The following is a 23,403-nucleotide window of genomic DNA, read 5'->3' on the forward strand; positions in this document are numbered from 1 at the left end:
AAAAAAAAAAAAAAAAAAAAAAAAAAAAAGAGCATAGAAATGAGAAGAAACAAATGTCTTTCCTTTTATTTTTTTATTGTAGATATTTTTTGGAGTAATGCTATGTTTAAACATTTTTACAACAAATTTTAGGTGGCAAGTTATTATTGAACTTAATTTGATCTTCCTATTGAAATTACTTTTTTAACACTAGTTACTGATAGTAACATTTTGTTAATTATGATTTATTATGAAAATGTTGTGAACGTAACACTTTTCAGTTTTTTTGCTTTACAAGTTGAAATGGAATACCCTTTTTGTTGTGGATTCTTTGAATAAGTTTATGGACACAGCTTGTTTCAAAACTTGTTGAATAGTAAAAAATAAAAATAATGTTAATGATGAGTTTATATAAAACTGATTGTCTACCGCTCACAAGTTATAACCTCGACTTGTTCCCAAAAAAGAAAAAAAAAACAAAAACAAAAACAAACAAAACAAAAACAAAGAGTTACCGCCTCAACTAGCTGTGAAAGCAAAGTTGGGTTCCTTTACTATTGTTATTTTTGAGCTTATTAAGTTGGCTTTGAAACTAATCAAGCAATCCATTGCTGCTTCAGGGTCAGGGCTCTGCACGAGAAAGAAAAACATAAGAAAGGTGGAGTAACGCGAACCCAATTCTTTTTTTTTTTTGCAGTCATCTGCAGCTTTGCTTACTCTATCTTCCCAGGCTCTCTCTTTAAAATGTTAACTTCCCTTTCTTGGATATGCTGGACATCCCCCAAATCTGTTTTGGCCCAACAACTTGGTTCTGGTCTTAGTGGGCTTGGACTTTTTGCTTTTGGGCTTGATTGGGCCACCATCTCTTCCTACCTTGGAAGCCCACTTGCAAGTCCATGGTTTGCCACCGCAAATGTTGCTGTAGTATATGTTTTTGTTGCGTACATTTTGGCTCCCATTTGTTATTGGCTCAATGTCTTCAATGCCAAAACCTTCACAATATATTCTCAGGATCTCTTCAGCTCGACTGGCCAAGAGTACAATATTTCATTAATATAATAATAATTTTCACTTTGACACCGACGCCTATAGCCGTGAAGGGCCTCTACACATCAGCACATTTTTTTCAATGACTTCTGGTGTTGGTTTCGCATCTCTTGCCGCTTTAGTTGCACATGTTGCACTGTTCCATGGAAGGTACATTATAATGACATGCACATTTGACGTTGAATCTACACTATATTATCATGTGAATCTTCTTTTAAATCCCAACTGAGGTAGTGCGTTAAAGTTTATTATTGGCTGTTGAATGCAGAGATATATGGGAGCAAAGCAAATCAAGTTTTCAAGAGAAAACAATGGATATACACACCAAACTCATGAGGAAGTACAAGCAAGTCCCTGAGTTGTGGTTTGTGATAATTCTTATAGCAACCATGGGCTTGTCCTTATTTGCCTGCGAATATTACAAAGACTAGCTTCAACTGCCGTGGTGGGGTGTTTTACTTGCATGTGGCATCGCCTTTTTCTTCACCCTTCCAATTGGAATCATCGCTGCTATTACAAATCAGGTAGTTTCTTTTCATAGATCATTAATCTTTTGAAGTCCTCTTGGATCCAAAATTTCACCTAGATAGTTCATGAGAAGACAAAAATGTTGCCATCTAATTATTTAGCTATAACAACTATCTTGAAGCACTTCAGCTTGTTCTCTCTTAATGATTTTTCCATAAAACAAAACAAAGCCTTAGGTCCAAAATAATCATAATAATTTATTACATGCAAGGTATAAGAGTCATTATCAAATTACTTTGTACCTATCGGCTTACATTTCTAATCTTATTAAAAAAACTTTTATGACAGACACCAAGCTTAAACATCATTACTGAGTATGTAATTGGGTATATGTACCCCGGATATCCAGTTGCTAATGTGCTCTTCAAGACGTATGGGTAAATAAGTATGGCACAAGCTGTAACCTTTTTGCAAGACTTCAAACTTGGCCACTACATGAAAATCCCTCCTAGAACAATGTTCATATATGGCACAAGTCAGTTATTTATATCCCTTCAAACTCGTTGCTTTCTCTATTGCATGGCAGTATTATTAATAGTTTTTGACCTTTTCTTAGGTTGTCGGAACCCTTATTTCTGGGTTGGTGTACCTAAGCACAGCATGGTGGCTAATAGAAACCATCCCTAACATCTGTTATATGGGGTTTGGTCAGTCCTCGAAGAATCTTTGGAAACTTGGGGACATACCAGGCAATCAATTGGTTCTTCCTAGGCGGAGCAATTGCTCCTATTATTGTCTGGTTGGCAACTAAGGCCTTCCCTAACCAAAAGTGGATTAGACTCATCAACATGCCAGTCTTGATAGGCGCCACCGGACCTATGCCACCAGCTTCTGCTGTCAACTACACTAGTTGGATTCTTGTGGGCTTTCTCTCTGGATTTGGTGTTTATAGGTATAAGCCAGACTGGTGGCGGCATCATAACTATGTTCTTTCGGGGGCACTTGATGCTGGCCTTGCCTTTATGGCTGTGCTTATATACTTTTGCTTGGGAATGGAGGAAGTTAGCCTCAATTTGTGGGGAAATAATCTTGATGGGTGTCCCTTCGCTAGTTGCCCAACCGCGAAGGGTGTTGCGGCTGGTTATGGTTGCTCTGTTTTCTAATGAAGAGATGAAAAAAGAAACCAATTGTTGTTTACATATGTGAATAGTCTTTCTCCCTATTGAAGAATTCTAATTAAAGTGGTGGGAGCTAGTGATTTAAAATCAAATGTTGAACAAAGGTTGAAGATTTATGTGTTGCATTAGAAAAACCTCAAATTTGAATGATTTTCAGTAAGCTGTTCGTGTTCACCATATGGTTTATCTATCTTTGAACATAAAATAGAAGACAAATGGTCACTTAGCAGCAATAGCAATTAAGCCTTTTCTTTACATGACGTGTTCGAAAATTTCATTTTAGTAATGAAATTGGGGTCTTTTGCTTTATTAGTGACATCAATGGACTACTACTACAACGATTGTAATATCCCGCACCTCTAATCCCAATAATTAAGTATGTCTATATCATTTCATTAATGATAATCAAGTAGTATTTTAAGTAAATGGAAATTTAGGAATTAAAGAGGACACTTAAATTATGTGGAAGGCAAATAAGGGTGTCATTGCATAAAATTTTAAAGAATAAGGACTTTGTTCAATTAGGCAGGAACTTGGGGACTATTTTGCAATTAAGTAGTAAGTTTCCAAGTCATGACACCTCTTCCTATTCTTCTTGCCAAGTCCTGCTTTTCTCATGCCATAACCTGCCTTACTTCACGCCACCTCCCTCCTGTCTCTTCCCACCTCATGCTTCCTTATGTCCACCTCCTACTTTGTCATGCAACTGTGGACGACTAAATTTCTAGTTCGAAATAAATCAAACAAGTAAAATAGTTGCACAAATGCAAATTTGTATTGAATATGTATGGTACAATTCTCTGTGATTACAAAAGAGTGATCCTCTGATTCGATCTCCTTGCAAGACTTATTGATTTGGATTTGTGGTAATGTGATTGTGACTTGAACACAAAATATCATTCAATTTGGTTGAGGGATGGATCGAAGATTGCTGAAACGGAATTACAATGAATCTCCGGCTATGAGCTTGTTAGAAATCCTTTGTTCTTCGCGTTCTTCGTGTTCTTCGTGTGTTCTTCGTCTTTGAAGGTTTATGGTGGAAGTTCTTTGGGGCTTTAGGATCTTGGATCCGTAGAACTTCACTGATTTGTGATTTGTTGATGTTTTCGGACACTTTTGGATCTAGGCGGATAATTTGGATCTAGGCGGATAATTTGGATGATTTCTCTTCGAATGTTCTTCGTATTCAAAGTTGAAGTTCTTGAAGTTCTTGGAGGCTTTAGAGCTTGGTTCCGGCAGAGCTTCTGGACTTCTGAGTGCTTCAAATAGCTTGGTGTCCTCCTAAATGTCTTAGGAAGACTTCTATTCATAGGAGTTTTGGGGTGGATGAGCGACACATGGCAGAGTCTGATTGGTGACACATGTCACAGTCTGATTGGTTCACTTATGTCATCGCTTGCACGTGTGAGGTTGCTTAGGTCATTGCTTACACGTGCGAGGCTGCTTATGTCATCGCTTGCACGTGCGAGGTTGCTTATGTCATCGCTTGCACGAGCTGATGCATGATTGGTTTTTGCATGACACTTGGCAAATTTCTGTTGGCTTCTGAATAGTAATAGTAAAACCTAGCAGCAGCATGTGGCGCTTTGTAATTGGCTGCATTTTGTGGACTTAGTAGTGTGACGTGTCAGCTTGTGATAGGTCGGGAATTTTCCTTCTCTACAGCAACCATGTTGTTTCAGCTTCCAAAATGATTCCTTTGCTTTCTATTTCGACCAGAAAATTTGAAGAGAGATAGAGGGAACTCTTATGAGATAAACCTAAAGAAAATGAGCCAATTTGATATTCAGCCCAAGTCCAAAACTGATTCTAATATCAGTTTTGTGGGCCAAAATAGCTAACTATTTTTTTTTCTCAAACTATCTAGTTAGTAGTTTCAGTTTTGAAACTATATTATTTAGTAGCACCTCGAGTCTCTTAGACTCGATGTTGGTACATAAAAATCGAGTTTCTAACACTCGAGGTCCAACAAAAAAAAAAATTTATAATTTATAAATTCTAAGTCTATAACCAGCGAAAATACCAAAAACAAATTCCAAAAATTTCAAATACATGCATCTCAGATCAAACTCAGATCAGAGGGAGGGAAAGAGCTCAGAGGGAGAGAAGGAGCTCACCTCACCAGCCAGGCGCAGCCGCGGCTGGCGCGCGGTCTAGGCGGCGCGCTGCCTGGGCGTAGCGCGGCCTGGGTCTACGCCCAGGCAGCGCGCCGCCCAGACCGCGCGCCAGCCGCGGCCGCGCCTGGCTGGTGAGGTGAGCTCCTTCTCTCCCTCTGAGCTCTTTCCCTCCCTCTGATCTGAGTTTGATCTGAGATGCATGTATTTGAAATTTTTGGAATTTGTTTTTGGTATTTTCGCTAGTTATAGACTTAGAATTTATAAATTATAAATTTTTTTTTTTGTTGGACCTCGAGTGTTAGAAACTCGATTTTTATGTACCAACATCGAGTCTAAGAGACTCGAGGTGCTACTAAATAATATAGTTTCAAAACTGAAACTACTAACTAGATAGTTTGAGAAAAAAAAATAGTTAGCTATTTTGGCCAGTTTTGTGTAAGTAATGCTTCCGTGGAATTGTTTGCCTTGGCTGTGCATATCTGCTGTTATGTGATTCAATATTTAAGTATCCTTGTTGGAATTCCATGATTTAAGTAGTTTCAACTTCAATTGCTAAAGACATAATGTAAAATTGGACAATTCATGCATAAAAATACGCAAACCTATTTTGAATTGGATTGTAGTTTATTTTTGATCTTTTGGAAGGAATCTAATGTTCACATTCTTTCCTTTCCAGCTATGTTGTTTGAGCTGTATAGCTACTTCAAGACTTCTTTCAATGATTTGTAATTCAATCAATTGATTTTTTTTAATCATGTTTCATTGATAACACATGTAATTGACATATTATGACATTAATGATCTTTCTATGCTCTTTCGACCATGCATCTCATTTCTAGGCTTGGAACAGAACCTAAAGGTCTTAGTAATGAACATAAAGAACTTGAGAGTAATTAATAAAGAATTATAAAGAGTGATATAAATGGAGCCACTCAATAGTTTTTATGTATATACACACGATATTAGAGAAGTAGAATTTAATTGTGAAGACACATAGTCAAGTAGACATTTTTTTTTAAAAGAAATTCTACTCTAGAACAATCTAAATGTATATGTGTGTAAAGCTTCCTCCTGAATTTGAACCATGGTCCTTGCCTACACATCCCACTAGCACTTATATTTATGGAGTGATTATCACGCCAAGAGTGCATGATGACTATGGTCAAGTAGACTTAATTACATGCTATTTGCCTTGTAATTTAAAGTTATGATTATCTCTTACCTTCCTCTATAAATATTGTTGGTGCAAACACAATAATAAAGGAAACAATACAAAGAGAAACTGAATAATATTTTTGAATATTATTGATTTGAAAAGAAAAATTACATAACACTATTTGGACCTAGGCGTGGTATTACTCAAATAAGATCACACAATACTATGCTTTCTTCTTATAGGTCTAGATTTACCATTGTAATAACGGTTTTTTTACTCTACCAATTGTGGTAGTGCTATCACAATGAATTAATATAGGTGGAATTGGCTTTTTCCAAAGTAAAATTTCATATAATAAAATTCTAAGCCAATTTGCCTCTTCACTAGCTGAAACTAATGCTATTAATTTAGCTTTCATTGTTGAATTAGCAATTATTGTTTGCTTTTTAGATTTTCAACAAATAGCACCACTACCTAAAGTGAAAATATAACTAGTGGTAGAGAGATAATCACCTTACAAAGTATTCCAATCGGCATCACTAAAAACTTCAATCATAGCAGGGTATTTTTTATAAAATAAGTCATAGCTTTTAGTATAAATTAAATATCTCATGACTAACTCAATAGCTAGCTAATGATCTCTACCAGGCTTGCAAGTAAATCTGTCAAGCATTCCTACTGTATATGCAATGTCAGGTATAGTAAAATCAATAGCATAACGCAAACTACCAATAATTGCTAACATAATCCTTTTGATTAATAATCTCATCATCATTATTCACAGGAAATAAATGAGCACTAGAATCAAAAGGAGAAGCTACACTTTTGTGATCATTAAAAAAAAAATATATATATATATATATTCTCAAAATTTTCTCAACATAATGTGATTGATCAAGAAATATTCTATCACATATTTTTGTAATTTTCATTCCCAAAATAAAATTAGCCTCACCAAGATCTTTCATATCAAAATGACTTTTAAGCATATTTTTTGTCTCATTTATAACATGCATATTTGAGCCAAAAATCAACATATCATCCACATAGAGGCTAATAATAACATGTAAATTATTCCATGATTTAGAATAAATATATTTATCACATTCATTTGATTTATAACTATTTTCAATCATGCAAAAATCAAACTTTTCATGCCATTGTTTAGGTGCTTGTTTTAAGCCATATAGGGATTTAATTAGCTAACATACCTTACTTTCTTGTCCAGGCTCTACAAAGCCTTTGGATTGATCCATATAAGTCTCTTCCTCTAGGTCCCCATTTAAAAAAAGCCGTTTTTATATCCATTTGATGAATTCTCAAATCAAAAATTGCAGCAATAGCAATTAACAATCTAATAGGTGTAATTCTTGTTACCGGAGAAAATGTATCAAAGAAATTAAGATCAAAATTTTTTTTTAAAGCCTTTTGCAACAAGTCTAGCTTTAAACTTATCTATAGATCCATCCGATTTTTACTTTTTTTCTAAGTGTAGACATCCCATTTTGTACCCAATTAATAAACTATAGTCCTTGGTCCCAATGATAAGCTTGACACATCTATAAAAGGTAATTGAAATTATTTTGATAGTTTTGAAGTAAACATAACTCAAAAGTGCTCAAATCACTTTGAAAATGATGTTGAAAAATGACATTTACTCACTTTTTTTATCATAACTTTTGATCTATAAATAATTTTTTAGTGGGATTTGTTTCATTAGAAATTAGACATCCTAGGCTTCAATTTGAACACACATTTTGCCTAATTTGGACTTATATTGAGTGAGTTATGACCATTTGAAGTCAGACCAACCCAACAGTCAAAATTAGGGAGTATGAGTACGCATGAACAAGTGTGCGTGCACACCCTCAAAAGATGCGTATGCACACTGCATTCCAGAACCTCAAAACTTCATTTTTTAGGGCCTAAAGCTTCCCTCTTTGATAGGCCCTGACCCCTAGACCCCTAGGAACATCCAAAACCCTCTAAATGAGTTTGAAAACCCTAGTTTAAATATATAAATATAATCTTATACTTCCAAACTCAAACCCTAGCTAGAGAGAGTGGATTTTTGACCTAAACTCTTCCAAACCTCTTTCTTGCTCTGAAATTTCTGCACATCACAGCAGCAAGCATGTTTTTGGTTCTTCAAAACCTATCTTTATTACTCATTAAGACAAAAACTATCTATCTCATTCCAAGAAACGTTTTTCAAAGATTCTTTCAAAAGCTTTTCAAGAACATCTTTTTTATTTTTGAGTTTTGATTACTAATGGATTATTGATATATTTGATTCCCTTGATTATCATTTGATCTTGTTGTGTAGGCACTAAGAGGCCAGTTAAATATCAATCAAGTCGTGTTCCATAAGCAATATGAGTCTCTTTCCATGACTCCTCCCTAATTTGGATTTTTATAATTTGTGTTCTTGTTGTTCTTATTTGATTTATATGTTATACATGCTTAGAAATATGATTTTATTTCTTTAGTTTNAAATTTAGAGTTCTTGCTATTTTGTTTGTTTGATTAGTTTTACTCGCGTATTTAGGTCTTATTAAGTCTAGTTTTCACATGTTTAGTATTAGGGTTAGTAGAATAACTTGTTTCACATGCTTGGATTGATAGATTGATAATTAGGGTTTATACTTTGATGAACCACATAAACATTCATGAAAACTTGAACATGCATTGATATATAGGTGTTGAGATGTTATGGTGCAGCAAGGTAAGTGAGGTAAGTCATGCATAATTACATGAACATGCATTTGATTTGGTTGATGAACATGGTGAACTTTCTTGATTGATGAATATGCTTGATTAATTCCCTTGATTGATGATACTGTTTTGTGATGTGCTTGCTGCTCTTGGATATGTATTGCTAGATGAATGGTAGGGTTTTATGCTATGGATAAGTGTGGGAAATATGCCATGTTTGGATGTCATATGCATGTTAGTGTGTGTGAGTATAGAATAACCTATTAGAAGACCCTTGATGGGATTAAGATTTGGAATACAATGAGTGGAGGCCGACTTACGGATCGAGTGGGGTTGAGTGCCTAACACCTTCCCATCTCCATATCTAAACTTTGAATACTTGCTCTGGTAAAGATTAGTTCTTCCACAAGGGCACTACATTTATGGTTCCTAGACTTAATCTAGGTGGCGTCTCCATTTACATCCTCCACCATGGTCCACCCTAAGCCAAAGCATACTTCCCATGGATTTGGAGAAACCTAAAACCCATCGCATGCACTTGCGCCCAGACTAAGGACCTATTTACAACCTATGGTCTTACAACCCAATGGAAGATTTACTAATTTCCAAGTTTTATTAGAAATTAGAGATTCCATTTTATCATTTACAACCTCTTTCCAAAATATAACATCAAGTAATGTTAAAACTTCTTTTAAATTTTAGGGATTTTCCTCAATGTTAAAAATATAATAATCAAGACCAAAATCCTTTTTAACTCTAACTCTTTTACTTCCTCTAGGTTCTATTTCAAAATTTTCTTGATTTTGTAAATGAGAAGTAGAAGAACTAAGTTATGACAAAATATTTTCTTCACCCCTACTATTTTTTAATTTACAATGAAAATTTTTTTTTTCATGAAAAATTGCATCACCAGATTCAAAAATTATTTTGTTTTCAAGATCAAAAAATCTATAGATTGTACCATTAATTGCATAACCAAGAAAATCATAGATAGTAACTCTTATGCCTAACTTAGGTATTTTAGGGTCAGTAAGCCTTATATAAGCAAGACAACTCCATACTCTCAAATATCTCAAATTTGACTTATGTCCTTTCTACATCTCAAAAGGTGTGGTATGTGACTTTTTATGTGACACCTTATTCAAAACATGACACGCAGTTAAAATAGCTTCACCCAAAAAATGTAAAGGTGCACCAGATTCAATTAACATGGCATTTGTTAACTCAATTAAAGCTCTATTTTTTCTTTTAGCCACACACCATTAGAAGCAAGTGAATATGGGACAATAGTTTCATGGGTAATTCCCAAAGACTGAACAAATGGGTTGAATGCACTTGATTCATTCTCACAGCCTCTATCACTTCTTATTCTTTTTATTTTTCCATCGAATAGATTTTCAACTTTTTTAAAAAAATCTCGAAATTTTTCAAAAGTCACTTTTATTTTTCAACAAATAAACAGTTGTATATTTTAAAAAATCATCAATTAAAGTGATAATATATTTATTTCCTCCACGAGTTAAAATTCTCTTAAATTCACATAGATCAAAGTGAATTAATTCAAGCAATTCGGTATTTCTAACAACACTTTTATGAGGCCTTTTTGTAATCTTAGCTTGACTACAAGTTTCATATTTTTCAAAATCTTTTGACAGCCCTGGAATTAGGGGTGTCCACCAATCGATTAGACTCGGGTTGAGGGTCAACCCGTGACTCAACTCAATCTCATCGAGTGTTGGAGTATGTCACCTGCCGTCGACCGATAATCATCGAGTCTCTGACTGCTATTTGCCTTCAAGTTTACAGATGGGTTCGGTCGGGTTAGCGGTTGGCTTTAAATCTACAACAACAACAACAACAACAAAAAAAAAAAAAAAAAAAAAAAACTCCCAAATCACAATACAATGCACAACATCAAATCACACCACCAACCATACTCATATTACCCATGAACAACTGTTGCACTCACAGTACCAGAAAATTGCAGAAGTGATGAGCAAGAGTAAGTGGTAGTAATAAGGGATGAGGCTAATGAGTTGTGTTTTATTTCAAAGAGAATGATGATAAATGAACTCACACTTGCAAATGAGAAGAATTTTGTTTTTAGCTTTTGATTTCAAAGAGAGATCCCAAGTGTTAAAGCATCAGATTAGAGGTAATGTTTGATAAGGATAAAATATAAGTTTAAAAAAGTAAGGGACAAATTTGCATAGAAAAAGGGAATGGAAGAGATAAGGCTTCAATACGTGTCAGCCATGCAAAGAGAAAGAATTTTAAATGCCAATCAAGTAGAGACACCGGTTAAACATGTAGAAAAAGTTATTTAACTCACAAACCTCAGTCTGTTCGGTTATAATAGGTTGCAAATATACAAATCCGACATCCAAATAGAATTTCGTCAGATTTAAATGTTTATACCCATATCTGATTGAAACTTATTTGAAGCCGAGCCACATTTGACCGAGTCGAGTTAGTCCGGTCGATTTTGGTCAAGTCTGGGTTGGTTTGGACACACTACTTGGAATTAATCCTAAACTACTCATGATTCCCACATATCTACTATTTATATGACACAAATAAGCATGCCAAATATTAATAAAAGAAAGCATATAAACTGAACTAGTAGATGCTTTATTATTCTGAACATTTATTTAAATATTCCATCACAAGCATAACACTTGCCCACAAATAAACCCTTTTTAGTGATTACATAATTATCAAATTCCGTAGTCTACTTGAAGCCAACTTTGTTAAGCAAAAAAGCTTGACATCAAATTCTTCCTCATGAACAGAGTGTAAAGCACATCTTTCAATGTTAGCACACGTCTAGAAATGAATTTCAAATCAACCTCACCACTCCCAAGAACCTTGATTTTGCTAGAGTCACCAAGCATAATTGTTTTTTTCTTTTTCAAAGAGAGTGTACAACTTGAACCAATCTTTGTCATAGCAGATATGCTTATTAGCACTAGAATCTGCCCACCACCCTTCAACATATTGCACCATATTGATGTCTATAATTATAGCCACTAAAGGTTCTTTGGTTACTTTAGATTGCAGAACAAATTCACGTTTTTAAATTTGCAAAATTGAGCAATATGCCCACTCTTGCCACAGACAAAATAAGATCTGTTAAATTGATCTTATGAAGGAGTCATTGGTTCTTATTATTATTTTTATTCAGGTTTCTCCTTTCTTGAGGTCTATTATTATTTTTAAAAACTCTCTTTTTAGGCTTCAATTGACCATTTCTAGGAAAATGATTTTTGGGCATATTATTATTGGCAGAAATAATGTTTACCTTTGTGGTGGAATTGTCATTATTCTCTTGTGTCATGAGTGCATCTTGTCCTCTAGCCTGCTTTTCCACACGGATGTGTGTAATCAAAATCTCCAAGGATGTCTCATTTTGTATGAGTGACAAAGTCTTTTGGAACTCCCTCCAAGATTGTGTTAGTTTATCAACTATGTCAGCTACCACCAGATTATCTCCGATTTTTATGCCTTCGGATCTCAATTCTGCCACAATCATCTAGAAGTCCTGTGCTTGATCCACCATTGATTTTCCTTCCACCATTTAGTAACAGAAAAATCTACTAGTAGCATACTTCTTTGCACCGGCCTTCTCGGTATCATACTTACTTTGTAAAGCTTTCCAAATTTTCTTGGTAGAACTATAAGTTGTATCATAATAATCATAGAAATGATCGGCAAGACAATTTAAAAGATAAGAGCAACAATTGTATTCATCTTTTGTGTACTTATCTATTTTGCTTGATGGAGATGAAGTTCTTTCCCACTCATCTCATTGGTACAAGCCTTGGAATGATTCTTGTTAATGAGGATGTAGGCAACTTTGAGAATACTCAAGTAGAAGATGACCTTTGCTTTCTACCTCTTGAAGTGGGCACCCTTAAAGCGAAAGGGCTTGTTGAGATCTCCAACAATCTCATTTGGTTTCTTTTGTGTAAGTTCCATGTGTTTGAATCTCCTTAAAATTATTAGTGCAAACACAATAATAGTGAAAATAACACAAAGAGAAACTGAATAATACTTTTGAATATTATTGATTTGAAGAGAAAAATTACACTACACTATTCAGATTGAGGCGCTGCATTCACTCTCTTTAAGGAGATTCAAGCTCTTGATTGGCTAATATTTGTAACCGATGCAAACCTTCTCTAACTTATCTAACACGGGATACAATAGTCTAACAAATGTCGTATGACTAGAACAACTTCTACACAAAGTGTTCAAGCCTAAAGCTCCACCAGAAAGAACAACCTTCCTTACCAAGAACCTTTCTATTTTTTAGTGTATAAGAATGCTTGTAATTGTTGGATTTCTTAGTGTATATTGGAATGAGTCTAAATGAGTCTATTTATAGGCTCAATGGGCCTCATGAAATTATTACTCAAATTAACCTGAATAATTAGGTTCATAATTCTAATATAGTGGGTGTTACAAGATTAATTGCTGGATATAAATCTAGTGGGCTAGAATTACACAATTAATGGATGAGATAAGGAGTTTCTGAAGAATGTAAAGGCCTAAATAGCTAGTCCATTAAAGAGTTTTTGGCACATCCTCCCTTCATCTCCCCCTTGCATATGTATCTAGCTCAATATCTGAATTAATACATATTAGCTCATTATTCACCACAATTAAAAAAAATAAAATAGTTTTTCTCCTTTTTAATATGGGATTAAATATTTTTATTAACTCCTTATCTTCCCTATTAACTCCCACACCTTTACATTTATATTGTCATATAAATTCATTTTAATTAAATAATATTAAAATGCTCCAATAAATACTTTTACATAACAATTTGAAGAATAGTTATATAATTTCATTGAACTTTGAAAAGAATTGTGATAGAAAGCATCTGGTACCTAGAGTCTTGATAAACCCGAAATTTTGTAAATTGAACTGTCATTTTAATAAGTATACTATGGATTATAAATATAGGTTATATAGTAAATTCTAAGAAAGCTTTTAATCTCAAGAATTTATTTGGAATTTCTACTTCTTGTAACCTTTGATTTATGCCTGTTTTCCTTGTGGGTTAACTCATATGAAATATGAAACCAAAACTTATAAAATTCAGCTTTGAAGAGTGTGAAAATATTAATATTCATGTGTTGGTTGAAGCTAAGTCCTTGTTTTAAGTTTTAAGTATAACCCTAACTGGCTATAAGAAATTGTATTGCAATGACTAAGTTCAATGTTACCTTATGGCTGCCCAGCCCTAAAGTTAATTAAAATTGACTTGTTAATACTATGCTTTTTATTTAGAAAATGCCATTTTAGAACAATTCATTTAGCTTTCATTTGGTAGACAATCTGTAAAACCTAATGAAGTCTAAAACCCTTGCATTTGAATTGAATGTGTTTCCTTCATTATACAATTGGAATATAAACACAAATATAATGATTTTTCCTTGGTTATGTGAATCATGTTATTTGATATATGTATCTTGTGTTATAGGAACCTATTGAGGTGGGATTAGGGTTTAGGTTTTAAGATGTATCTATAAGTCAATGCCTAAGTTAGAATTAATAGTAACAAGTTTTGATAATTGGTTTAGGTGTTACTAGTACTCAAGTCTGAGCTCCTTCGACTTTAGGCTCTCAATTCCTTTGCTTTTTGGTAAGGGGTTAAGTGATATAGGCATTTGATAAGTCATGAGGTTATTTTAAAAAGATTAGTAAGAATTAAAAGGTTTTGAATAGAGATATTACGTACAATCATGCTCTAGACACAAATATGTTCGTGATGCTTACAAAATCTAAAGCATATGATTGAAGCATATTGATGCTATTACTTATTTCACAAACATGACATTCAAATAAAATAATGGAAATGAAATAATTATGAAATGTTATGTAAAAGTAAGAATTTCAATATGATATATAAGTATGAAATGTTTTCAGGTAATGTCCTTTGGTATGATTTGAACTCGGCCAGTAGAGGTTAAATTACTAGCTTTCTATGAAAAATGTTATGTGATTGGCCATCAAAAGTAGTGAGGACTCTATTGCACCCGCCCTTGTTAGGAACAACCAACTTGTGAAGGATGCCAACCGAACCCCATGGTTGTTGATCTGTGTTATGATATGATCTCGAGAATCCCTGGCATTGTAGGGAATGCTGGATGCCTAGTACAGTGTGTTGGAAGCCTCTCAAATCTGTATAGACTTATCAGATATGAACTAACCAATATATATATATATATATTATTTATGAACATCTATGTTATTTTATGATCATGAGAGAATGATTCCATTGAAATGCATTATGAGCATAATGAAAAGTTAAAAGCTCTCATGAAAAGAAGTTGTTTCTACTGAAAAGAAAAGTTTTTTTTTTTTTTTTTTTTTTTTTTTTTTTTTTTTTTTTTTTTTTTTTTTTTTTTTTTTTGTTATGCTTTAAAGATAAAGTTTCTAATGAAAGGTTTTAGTGTTCTTTAAAGATAAAAATTTTGATAAAATGATTTGGTTTACATACATTCTTATTAAATTCACATGTAACTTACTCTTAGTAAGCTGTGTAGCTTACTCCTTCACTCTTTCAGTTAACAGATTTTATTATGGAGCAGAAGGAGCCTTAGTTGAGTTTTGGGAGAAGCTGGTTTTAGTTTTAAAAGTATAGCTCCTTATTTTGGCAGTTTGATGTTTAACTTTGTAGTATTATGTATTTTAGGATCTTCTTATAAGAGTTGTATATTTTGGTGTAATTAGAGATGAATTACGTGAAATTAAGGAATTTGAATAACTTGTGGATTATGTTTTTCCTTGAGCCATGGGCGGCTCTACACTATTCTCAGGGGGTTCAAATGAACCCCCTGACTTTAAAAAAAAAAAAATATATATATATATATTATAATTATATATAAAATATTTTTTTTGTTAGTTTAATACCATATTTTTTCTTAAAAATATTTTTGCACACCTGAATTAAATTTTGCACACCTTTATTCTAAGTATTTTCAACTCTAAGAATAAAGAGTAAGTGTTTGTGAATGTAAATGTCACTATTTTTTATAAATTTATATTATGTGTGTGAGTGTGTCTAATATTAATTGTGTGCATTATTTTTTGTTATAATGTTATTTGTGTGAATTATAATGTGTGTGGATGTTTGTGTATACAATATAAATTTATATAATTTAATAATAAGGAAATAGAGATGGTTTGTTACATGTGTGTGTATTGTTATCATGTTATAATAACTTTTTGTTATAAAGTTAGTAAAATTCAAGAAAAAAAAATTGCAAAGTTATTTATTGTCCAAGCATTTGATTAGTTAAGTAGACACTAGAGTATAATTTTATGTATGAATAAGTGTAGTTGTGTACGTCAATAATTAATACAAAGCTAATGAGTTTAGTTTAGCCATTTAGTTTAAGATATTTTTATAAAAACAATAACAAATAGATAATAAAACTGCATAACTTAACAAAATAAAATGATTGTAGGCTCATACCTACCCATATTGGTAATAAATACGCATAATTTAAAATTTGAATACTTGTAAAAGAAAATTGTAAAACTTCATGTGTTAATTTTTTTTTTTTTTTTTTTTTTTTGTCGGTAACTCGATATATTCAAGTTTTTTTTTTATTAAAATTTTTTAATGACCCCATAAACAAAATTCCTGGAGCTGTCCCTGCCTTGAGTACAATGTAGATGCTCTGAATATCAAGTGAAATATTATATAAAGAAAGTAAAGAAATAAGAATGAAAATAAAAAAGGAAATCTTTTGTTTAAAAGTTTAGTTGATTCTTATTAATATCAGATTCAAACTTGATATTAGCATGCCGGTCATGATCATAAATCCGGTATCGGGTTTAGGTTGTGACAATGATTCCCAGCAAATAAAGAAATGTTCCATATAGTCATCCTAATTTAATGGTTTTAGGAATTTATTTTCAAATGAACATGTCAGAGGTACGTTGGTAGAAAGGAGTGTGCAAGAAAAGTGTCCAACCAGGCAACCATGGTTTCTATTTTTGGTATGTGAGGGAGAGTTGACCTACACTGCCAAACTCAGCTAAACTTTAACATGTTTTTGTTTTGACCATATCAGGGGTTATCCTATTACAATTTGGCTTCATCAATTGAATATAGCATCTCAGTCACCCAACCAATCATTAAGTTTTTTTTTTTTTTTTTTTTTTGAGAAATAATTACAATATACTGCAAATCCCGCAGTTCGAATCCTTTTTCCCCTAGAACCCCAAGCACTTTGTGCATGAAAATATTTCAATTCAATTACAAGACCTTTGGCAATCATTAAGTTATTAATTCTGAATTGTAGGAAAAACAAAACAAATTAATCTCATTTAAGATGTCTATTGTAAAATTTTATTCCTGAAGATCAATATTACAAATGATCTATATCTATATTATTGTAAAGTATTAAAGTGAAAGATCAATAAATGATCCAAGATATATTTTAATTGCACTTTTATTTTATTAAGTACACCAAATTTAGATCTATTTCAAAAGGATATTTAAAACTACTTCCAACTTGTTTGAAACTAATCCAAATTTCATTTTTGAATTTATTTTTAATCAAGTTATAAAATTTGATGTATATTTATATCACGTTCTAATAAAATTGGCTCGTTCTTTTGCATATATTTTCATAATGACTTGATTTCCATAACTTATTTAAATATATATATATATATATTGAAAAAATTCATTGCATCTCAATAATAAATATCACAATAAGAAACAATAACTAACTATATAGATAAGTCAATAAAATATCTTATTCTTCTTTTACTAAAATAGAATAATCAAGGATGAAGATTTTGCATACTCTAACAAATGTTATCCTTGCAATTTACAAACTTCTTCCCATAATTAACAAAAAAAATTCAAAAAGAAATATCGAAAATATTAAACTTAGGCATGAACATTTGATGCCTTATTCTAGCTATATTAATTCTTAAATGCACCAAAATGGATGCTAGCTATAGGGTCCTCCTTACTTGCAAATATTATGATCAAAACCTTTATCCCATTTTGTTAAACTATGTCGTAACAAGAAGAAATTTGACACTAATACTTTTTTTTTAAACCATTTTTTTAGGTGTTTTTTATTAGTGAGAAATANATCTATGTGTTTTATTGTATAATTACTTGGGCCTTATTGGAGTATCAACTTTGCAAATGGAAGGTGTTAATTGGGTGTGATGGAGTGAACTCAGTGGTGGCAAAGTGGTTGGGCTTCAAGGCACCGACTTTCACAGGGAGAGCTGCCATCAGGGTTGTGTAAATTTCAAGTCCAATCATGGGTTTGAACCTAAGTTCTTTCAGTTCTTCGGGAAAGCATTCCGATTTGGTTTTCTTCCTTATGATGACAATGGCGTCTATTGGTTTTTATTGACATCTAGCGAAGGTGAGCCCTTAGGACCAATTCAGTACTTGCTTGATTCATTGCTATTTGAAGCATGTTAATTGGAACAAAAAATTTAGGATACACAATTTTTTCGTAACTTATTTCATTTCATCTCTAATTTAAATGGATTCATTTTATGATTCATAATAAATATTACAAATCTTTTTTTAGAAGAATAAATATTTAAAAGTGTATCTAGTACCATGTCATTTAAATTATTAAATGGCCTAAAGCATTCTATACACAGTTAGATCCAAAACTACTGAAATATTAAACGTGAAACGAAATTTCTCCATTTTAAGTAAAATGGGGAGAAAATTCTATTCCTTTCATAACTGTAATGTAAATTGAAATGATTTGTGTATAATACAAGTAGTTTAAGTGATGAATCAATATCAAAAATGATATTTTCAAATCACAACTTCTCATCTAAGCAAATTATGAAAATAGTTGTGTTTAGTAATCTGTGCATACAGCCAATTTTGGTTTTTTGTCTACTTTTATTTTATTTTATTTATTTATTTTTTTTTGCATGGATGCATAGTGTAAGACCATTTCAAGATTATTGGTTACTTGAATCAGATTTCCATATTAATAATTAATCATATACGTGTAGAAAGAGTAGTAACTATGGGGGAAATTATTGTGTATTCTTAGAGTATTATAAATGCGTACTCCCTCCTCTCACATGAATGGTGTGTCACACTAATTAAATTCATGGTAAGACTCACCATTTATGTCAGAGAGTGAGTACTCATTTATGGTATTCCGGGAGTACCTAATAATTTTCCAACTATGGGTGATATGACAATAATAATATTATATAATTATGATGGGAAAATTTAATGGATTCTTGAGAGCATTTATTAGAATTCATTTTTAGAAACTTTTAATAGGAAAATATTAAAAAAAAAATTGGCTCCTTTTTATATTTCTAATAAAGTGGTGTCAAAATTTTTTTAAATGATTTATTAATAATTTTCCTAAGAGCGGTTAACATGACTCAATTATAATTTGTAAAATGACATTTTCATTCATAAAATTTGAACTAAAAACTTGGATGCTTAAAAATCCAAGTTCAAAATTATAGGAAAACTTTGAATTACCTTACTTTACTAAGAACTCATAAATTTCAACGTTGAAGAAAATTGTAGCTCAAAGTGCCTTTTTGAGATACAACATACGGTAATTTATTGAGAAATGATATGTTTACAATATTTTTACAACAAATCCGAAGTGGTAAGTTATTACTAGTTGTTATTGTTGGGCACAAAAGTAATCTTAGTGTTAGTTTCAAATTTGAACCAATAATAACTAACTACCTACCTGTGATTTGTTATAAAAATATTGTAAAATTATTATAGACACTAGCCTTTGAGCACGCGCTCACGCGCGTGCTCAAAGGCTCTTCTATTTTTTGAGTAAGGATTAAATTAGAACATTTATTATAATTTGGAATTACTACATTCTCCAATCACAAACAAAAAAAAAAAAAAAAAAAAAACCTAGGGGTGTGATGAGTATTATGTGTGGTGAAATAATTTTTCATCACACCCCTAAGTTTTTTTTGTGATTGAAAAATGTAATAATCCCAAATTATAATAAATGTTTTAATTTAATCCTTACCGAAAAAATAGAAGAGCCTTTGAGCACGCGCATGAGCGCGTGCTCAGAGGCTAGTCTAATATATCCAGTATGCAATCCAACAAAATTGTTGATATGTGACCCTAAAAAAGAGACCTGAAAAAAAAAAAAAAAGAGTAAGAATTAAAAATAAGAAAAACAGCAAACATTAAATAGGAGGCAACATTGGTATTGCACCATTGTTACTTCATAATTAACTAAGATATTCAATCTCATTAACCATTGCAGTCCTACAATTTTCCAAAAAAAAAAAATTTGTCCTACCGAGAATAAATTTCAAAACTTGATAATATTTAAAATTACACAGTCCTAACAAAGACTAAATATCAAAACTTGATAACATAATGTGAATGGTTTTGTAAAAGAAACGTACCAATATTCAACAAAAACCAATTGTGAATTGTGAAATACTCGTCAAAAGACAGATTGCCTGTAGCTGTGATAAAGAAGTCTTTTGCTTTTGTAAATAGAGTTTATTCTTCTTGAATTTTGATGATGGTGTATTGTATTAGACTCCAATGGCAATGCAAACTCACTCACAACCTGTTTATAAAAATTAAATTCAAATTCAAATCATCTATTCGTTTGTGGACGTGTTCAATAGTTGACAAATGTGTGACATCAATGGACAAATGCAAAATCCTCAAATTTATATGAATAAAAATATTTAACATAAATCCATATAAGAAAGAGCCTATTTTAAAACATAAAATCATAAATAATATAGTTTCTAATTTTTTAAAGAAACGTTTCCATACAGAAATAAGTAATAAATAACATATGTATATATGTAGTGTTACCGTGCTTAATTTTCACTACTGACGCCAATTGATGAACAATTTTAAAATTTAATTTTTACAACTAAAAAATGCACTATGACCCATAGATAAATAGAACACGCGCGAACACTTACACAATGATCAATAGTCGATAATGGTACTCTAGTACACGCATCAGAATTATTTCAGTTTTTCACCGGCTCCGCTTGGCATATTATGCACTTCTCTGCCCGCAGAAAAGAAAAGCTATGGTACGAAAAAACCTGCTGATGACCATAAAAAATCTTAAGAAAAAAAAGAAAGCTGAATATGATTAGAAAGGAAAAGAAATCTAGCCCAAAAATTAGGGAGACCTTATCATGATTGTAAAAGATTGAATTTTTACAATAGTTTAGTGGGAAGTTTGTATTCTGTAGTGGGATTGTATGTAATTAGTGAGAGGAGTTTTTGTTTTGTTGTGGGAAGTTGAAGGCGTGAAGGAGGTTATTCAAAAGTAGTTTTTGTTTTGGATAAACACTGGGTGCAACAACGTGGGTTGTTTAACTTATTTTTTTTATATTTTTTATAAAACAAAAAAAAAAACTTTTTTTGTATTTTAAAAAAACAATAAACGTATTGCTACTTTGAAAAAGTAGGTTAGTGGAAGAGTGTTCCTATTTTGTAGGTAATATTTTAATGCAAGTTAGACATGTATTTTTACCAGACTATCCTTTAGTTTTATCGCTACTTAAATCTAGGGGTGTAAGGGTATTTTGAAATCAAAAAAATCTAGAATATAATCTTAGTTTGCATTGTTTATTTAATAAAGTGTAGGAACACAATTATCAAAATAAATAAATAAATCTAGCAACACAATTTTGTTCCTAAATTTTTAACAATTGTTGATATAATCTTTTGTAATTGGTGCGTAACTAAAGTGTTCTCAATGATGGATCTAAGTAAAAATGATATTGCTTCAATCAGAACAAATCATTTAAGCAATTGTAAAAAATATCACATCCTTAGCAATTCGTTCTTATTCATATTTTGCAGACGAAGAAAGAGAAGACGACCCAATTAAAATGAAGCAATTTGTGTTAAGCAAGTTAGGAAATGAATATGTACCTGATGAAATAAAGGCCGTTGTTGAAAATACTGAATTGGATTCCATTATATCATCCCCATTAAGGTACAGACATCCCTGGGAGCTTCTTTGGGGAAACATCAACAAAGATAATGTATGTGTAGCGGGTGATGCACTCCACCCTATGACCCCAGACATTGGCCAAGGTGGTTGTGCTGCCTTAGAAGATGGTGTTGTTTTGGCCAGGTGTCTTGCTGGGGCTTTACTTAAAAAACAAAGTGAGGAAACAAGAGGGGAATGTGATAGAGAAAGAGAGGAATATAAGAGGATTGAGATGGGGTTGAAGAAGTATGCCAAAGAGAGGAGATGGAGAAGCATTGAGCTCATAAATACATCTTATTTTGTTGGTTTTTTACAGCAGGGTAATGGACAAGTGACATCCTTCTTAAGAGACAATGTATTGCCTACATTCCTAGCTGGGTTACCGTTGAAGAGAGCTGATTTTGATTGTGGGAAGCTCAGCATTTCTTGAATGCAGTCACGCATATACATATGTTTTGCATTGTTATTGATATATATATATATATATATTTTCATTTTAACAATTGACATAAATATAAAGTGAGAGGATGTGCTAATTGAGATATCTGTCATCGTTCTTCAAAACAATTTTTGTGGTTTTTCTTGTCTAATGGCATTGTCTACCATGAAATAAAACTTTAAATCTTAATTTAAATTGATTCATTTTATGATTCAAAATAAATATTACAAATATTTAGTATCACATTATTTAAATTATTAAATGACCTATAGCATTCTATACATAGATCCAAAACTAAAATATAAAACGAGATAAGAAATTTCTCCATTTTAAGTTAAATGCCAAAATGGCCAAATACCACATTTTTTTGAAATTTTTAGCAAAAAACCACTGTTTCGGAAATAAATGGCAATCAACCACTTTTTCTAGTACTTGAGTTTGGTGAACTCGAGTACCCTATTTTATAGTTCCACCGCGGCACTGCTGAGCTGGAAATTGGGCGATTAAAAAAAATAATGTGGTACTCGAGCTTGGTAAACTCGAGTACCATGCAACACAATACTCAAGTATACGAGACTCAAGTACCTTTTATAACTAAAATGCAGAAAATTTTATTTCTACAGAACTCAAGTTTACCAAACTCGAGTACTGTGTAATTTTTTTTTTTTTTTTTTGAGGATAATCGACAAATAAACATAAAGACAAAAATAAGTAGATTTTTTTTATGTTTTTATTTATTTAAATAGAAGCATTGTAAAATATAGAAATTTTAATTTTAAAATATGAATTTAATTTCTACATTGATTAAAATTGTTCATTATTTTCTCATAAAAATTGTTCATTGTTTTCTGTATAAACTATTTCTATGATTTTGCATAAAATTATTTTCTGTTCAGCATTATTTAAGAAATTGTTCACTCTCTTTTTTGCATAAATTATTTTCTGTTCACTATTTAAAAAATTGTTCAATGTTTTCTCATAAAACACCTAGTGAAATCATGTTTTCTAAATTTAAACGCCAAATCTGAATGCTTTTTCATGTTTGAATTTCACAATAATCGAATATATTTTTCTACATTGATAAAATCTATTTCTACATTAATGAAATTTTCCCTCTGCACATCATATTTACTGTATATTCGAATTTGCTTACTGCATTCATAAAATCTGTTTTTTGCATTAATTAAAATTGTTCACTATTTTGTCATAAAAACTGTTCACTGTTTTCTGCATAAACTATTTTCTAGCATTGGTGCAGTTATTGCACTTAAATGATTTTTGTGTTTTTTTAAATATGTAA

The 23,403-nt window shown here is 31.9% G+C and overlaps 1 protein-coding gene and 1 pseudogene across 1 annotated transcript; both read left to right on the forward strand.

Moving 5' to 3' along the window:
• Nucleotides 1-235: 235 nt before the first annotated feature.
• LOC112033193 (oligopeptide transporter 7-like) lies at nt 236-2,657 on the forward strand (annotated as a pseudogene).
• Nucleotides 2,658-16,605: 13,948 nt separating this feature from the next.
• On the forward strand, nt 16,606-22,108 carry LOC111993103 (monooxygenase 2). The gene is given in 4 exon segments (XM_065764690.1): nt 16,606-16,614; nt 17,768-17,939; nt 17,942-18,076; nt 21,532-22,108. Coding segments are annotated over 4 exon segments (879 nt in total). The 3' UTR covers nt 22,095-22,108.
• The last annotated feature ends 1,295 nt before the right edge of the window (nt 22,109-23,403 follow it).

This window comes from Quercus suber, unplaced genomic scaffold (assembly GCF_002906115.3).
Source record: "Quercus suber isolate HL8 unplaced genomic scaffold, Cork oak 2.0 scaffold_578, whole genome shotgun sequence".
NCBI classification, from domain to species: domain Eukaryota; kingdom Viridiplantae; phylum Streptophyta; class Magnoliopsida; order Fagales; family Fagaceae; genus Quercus; species Quercus suber.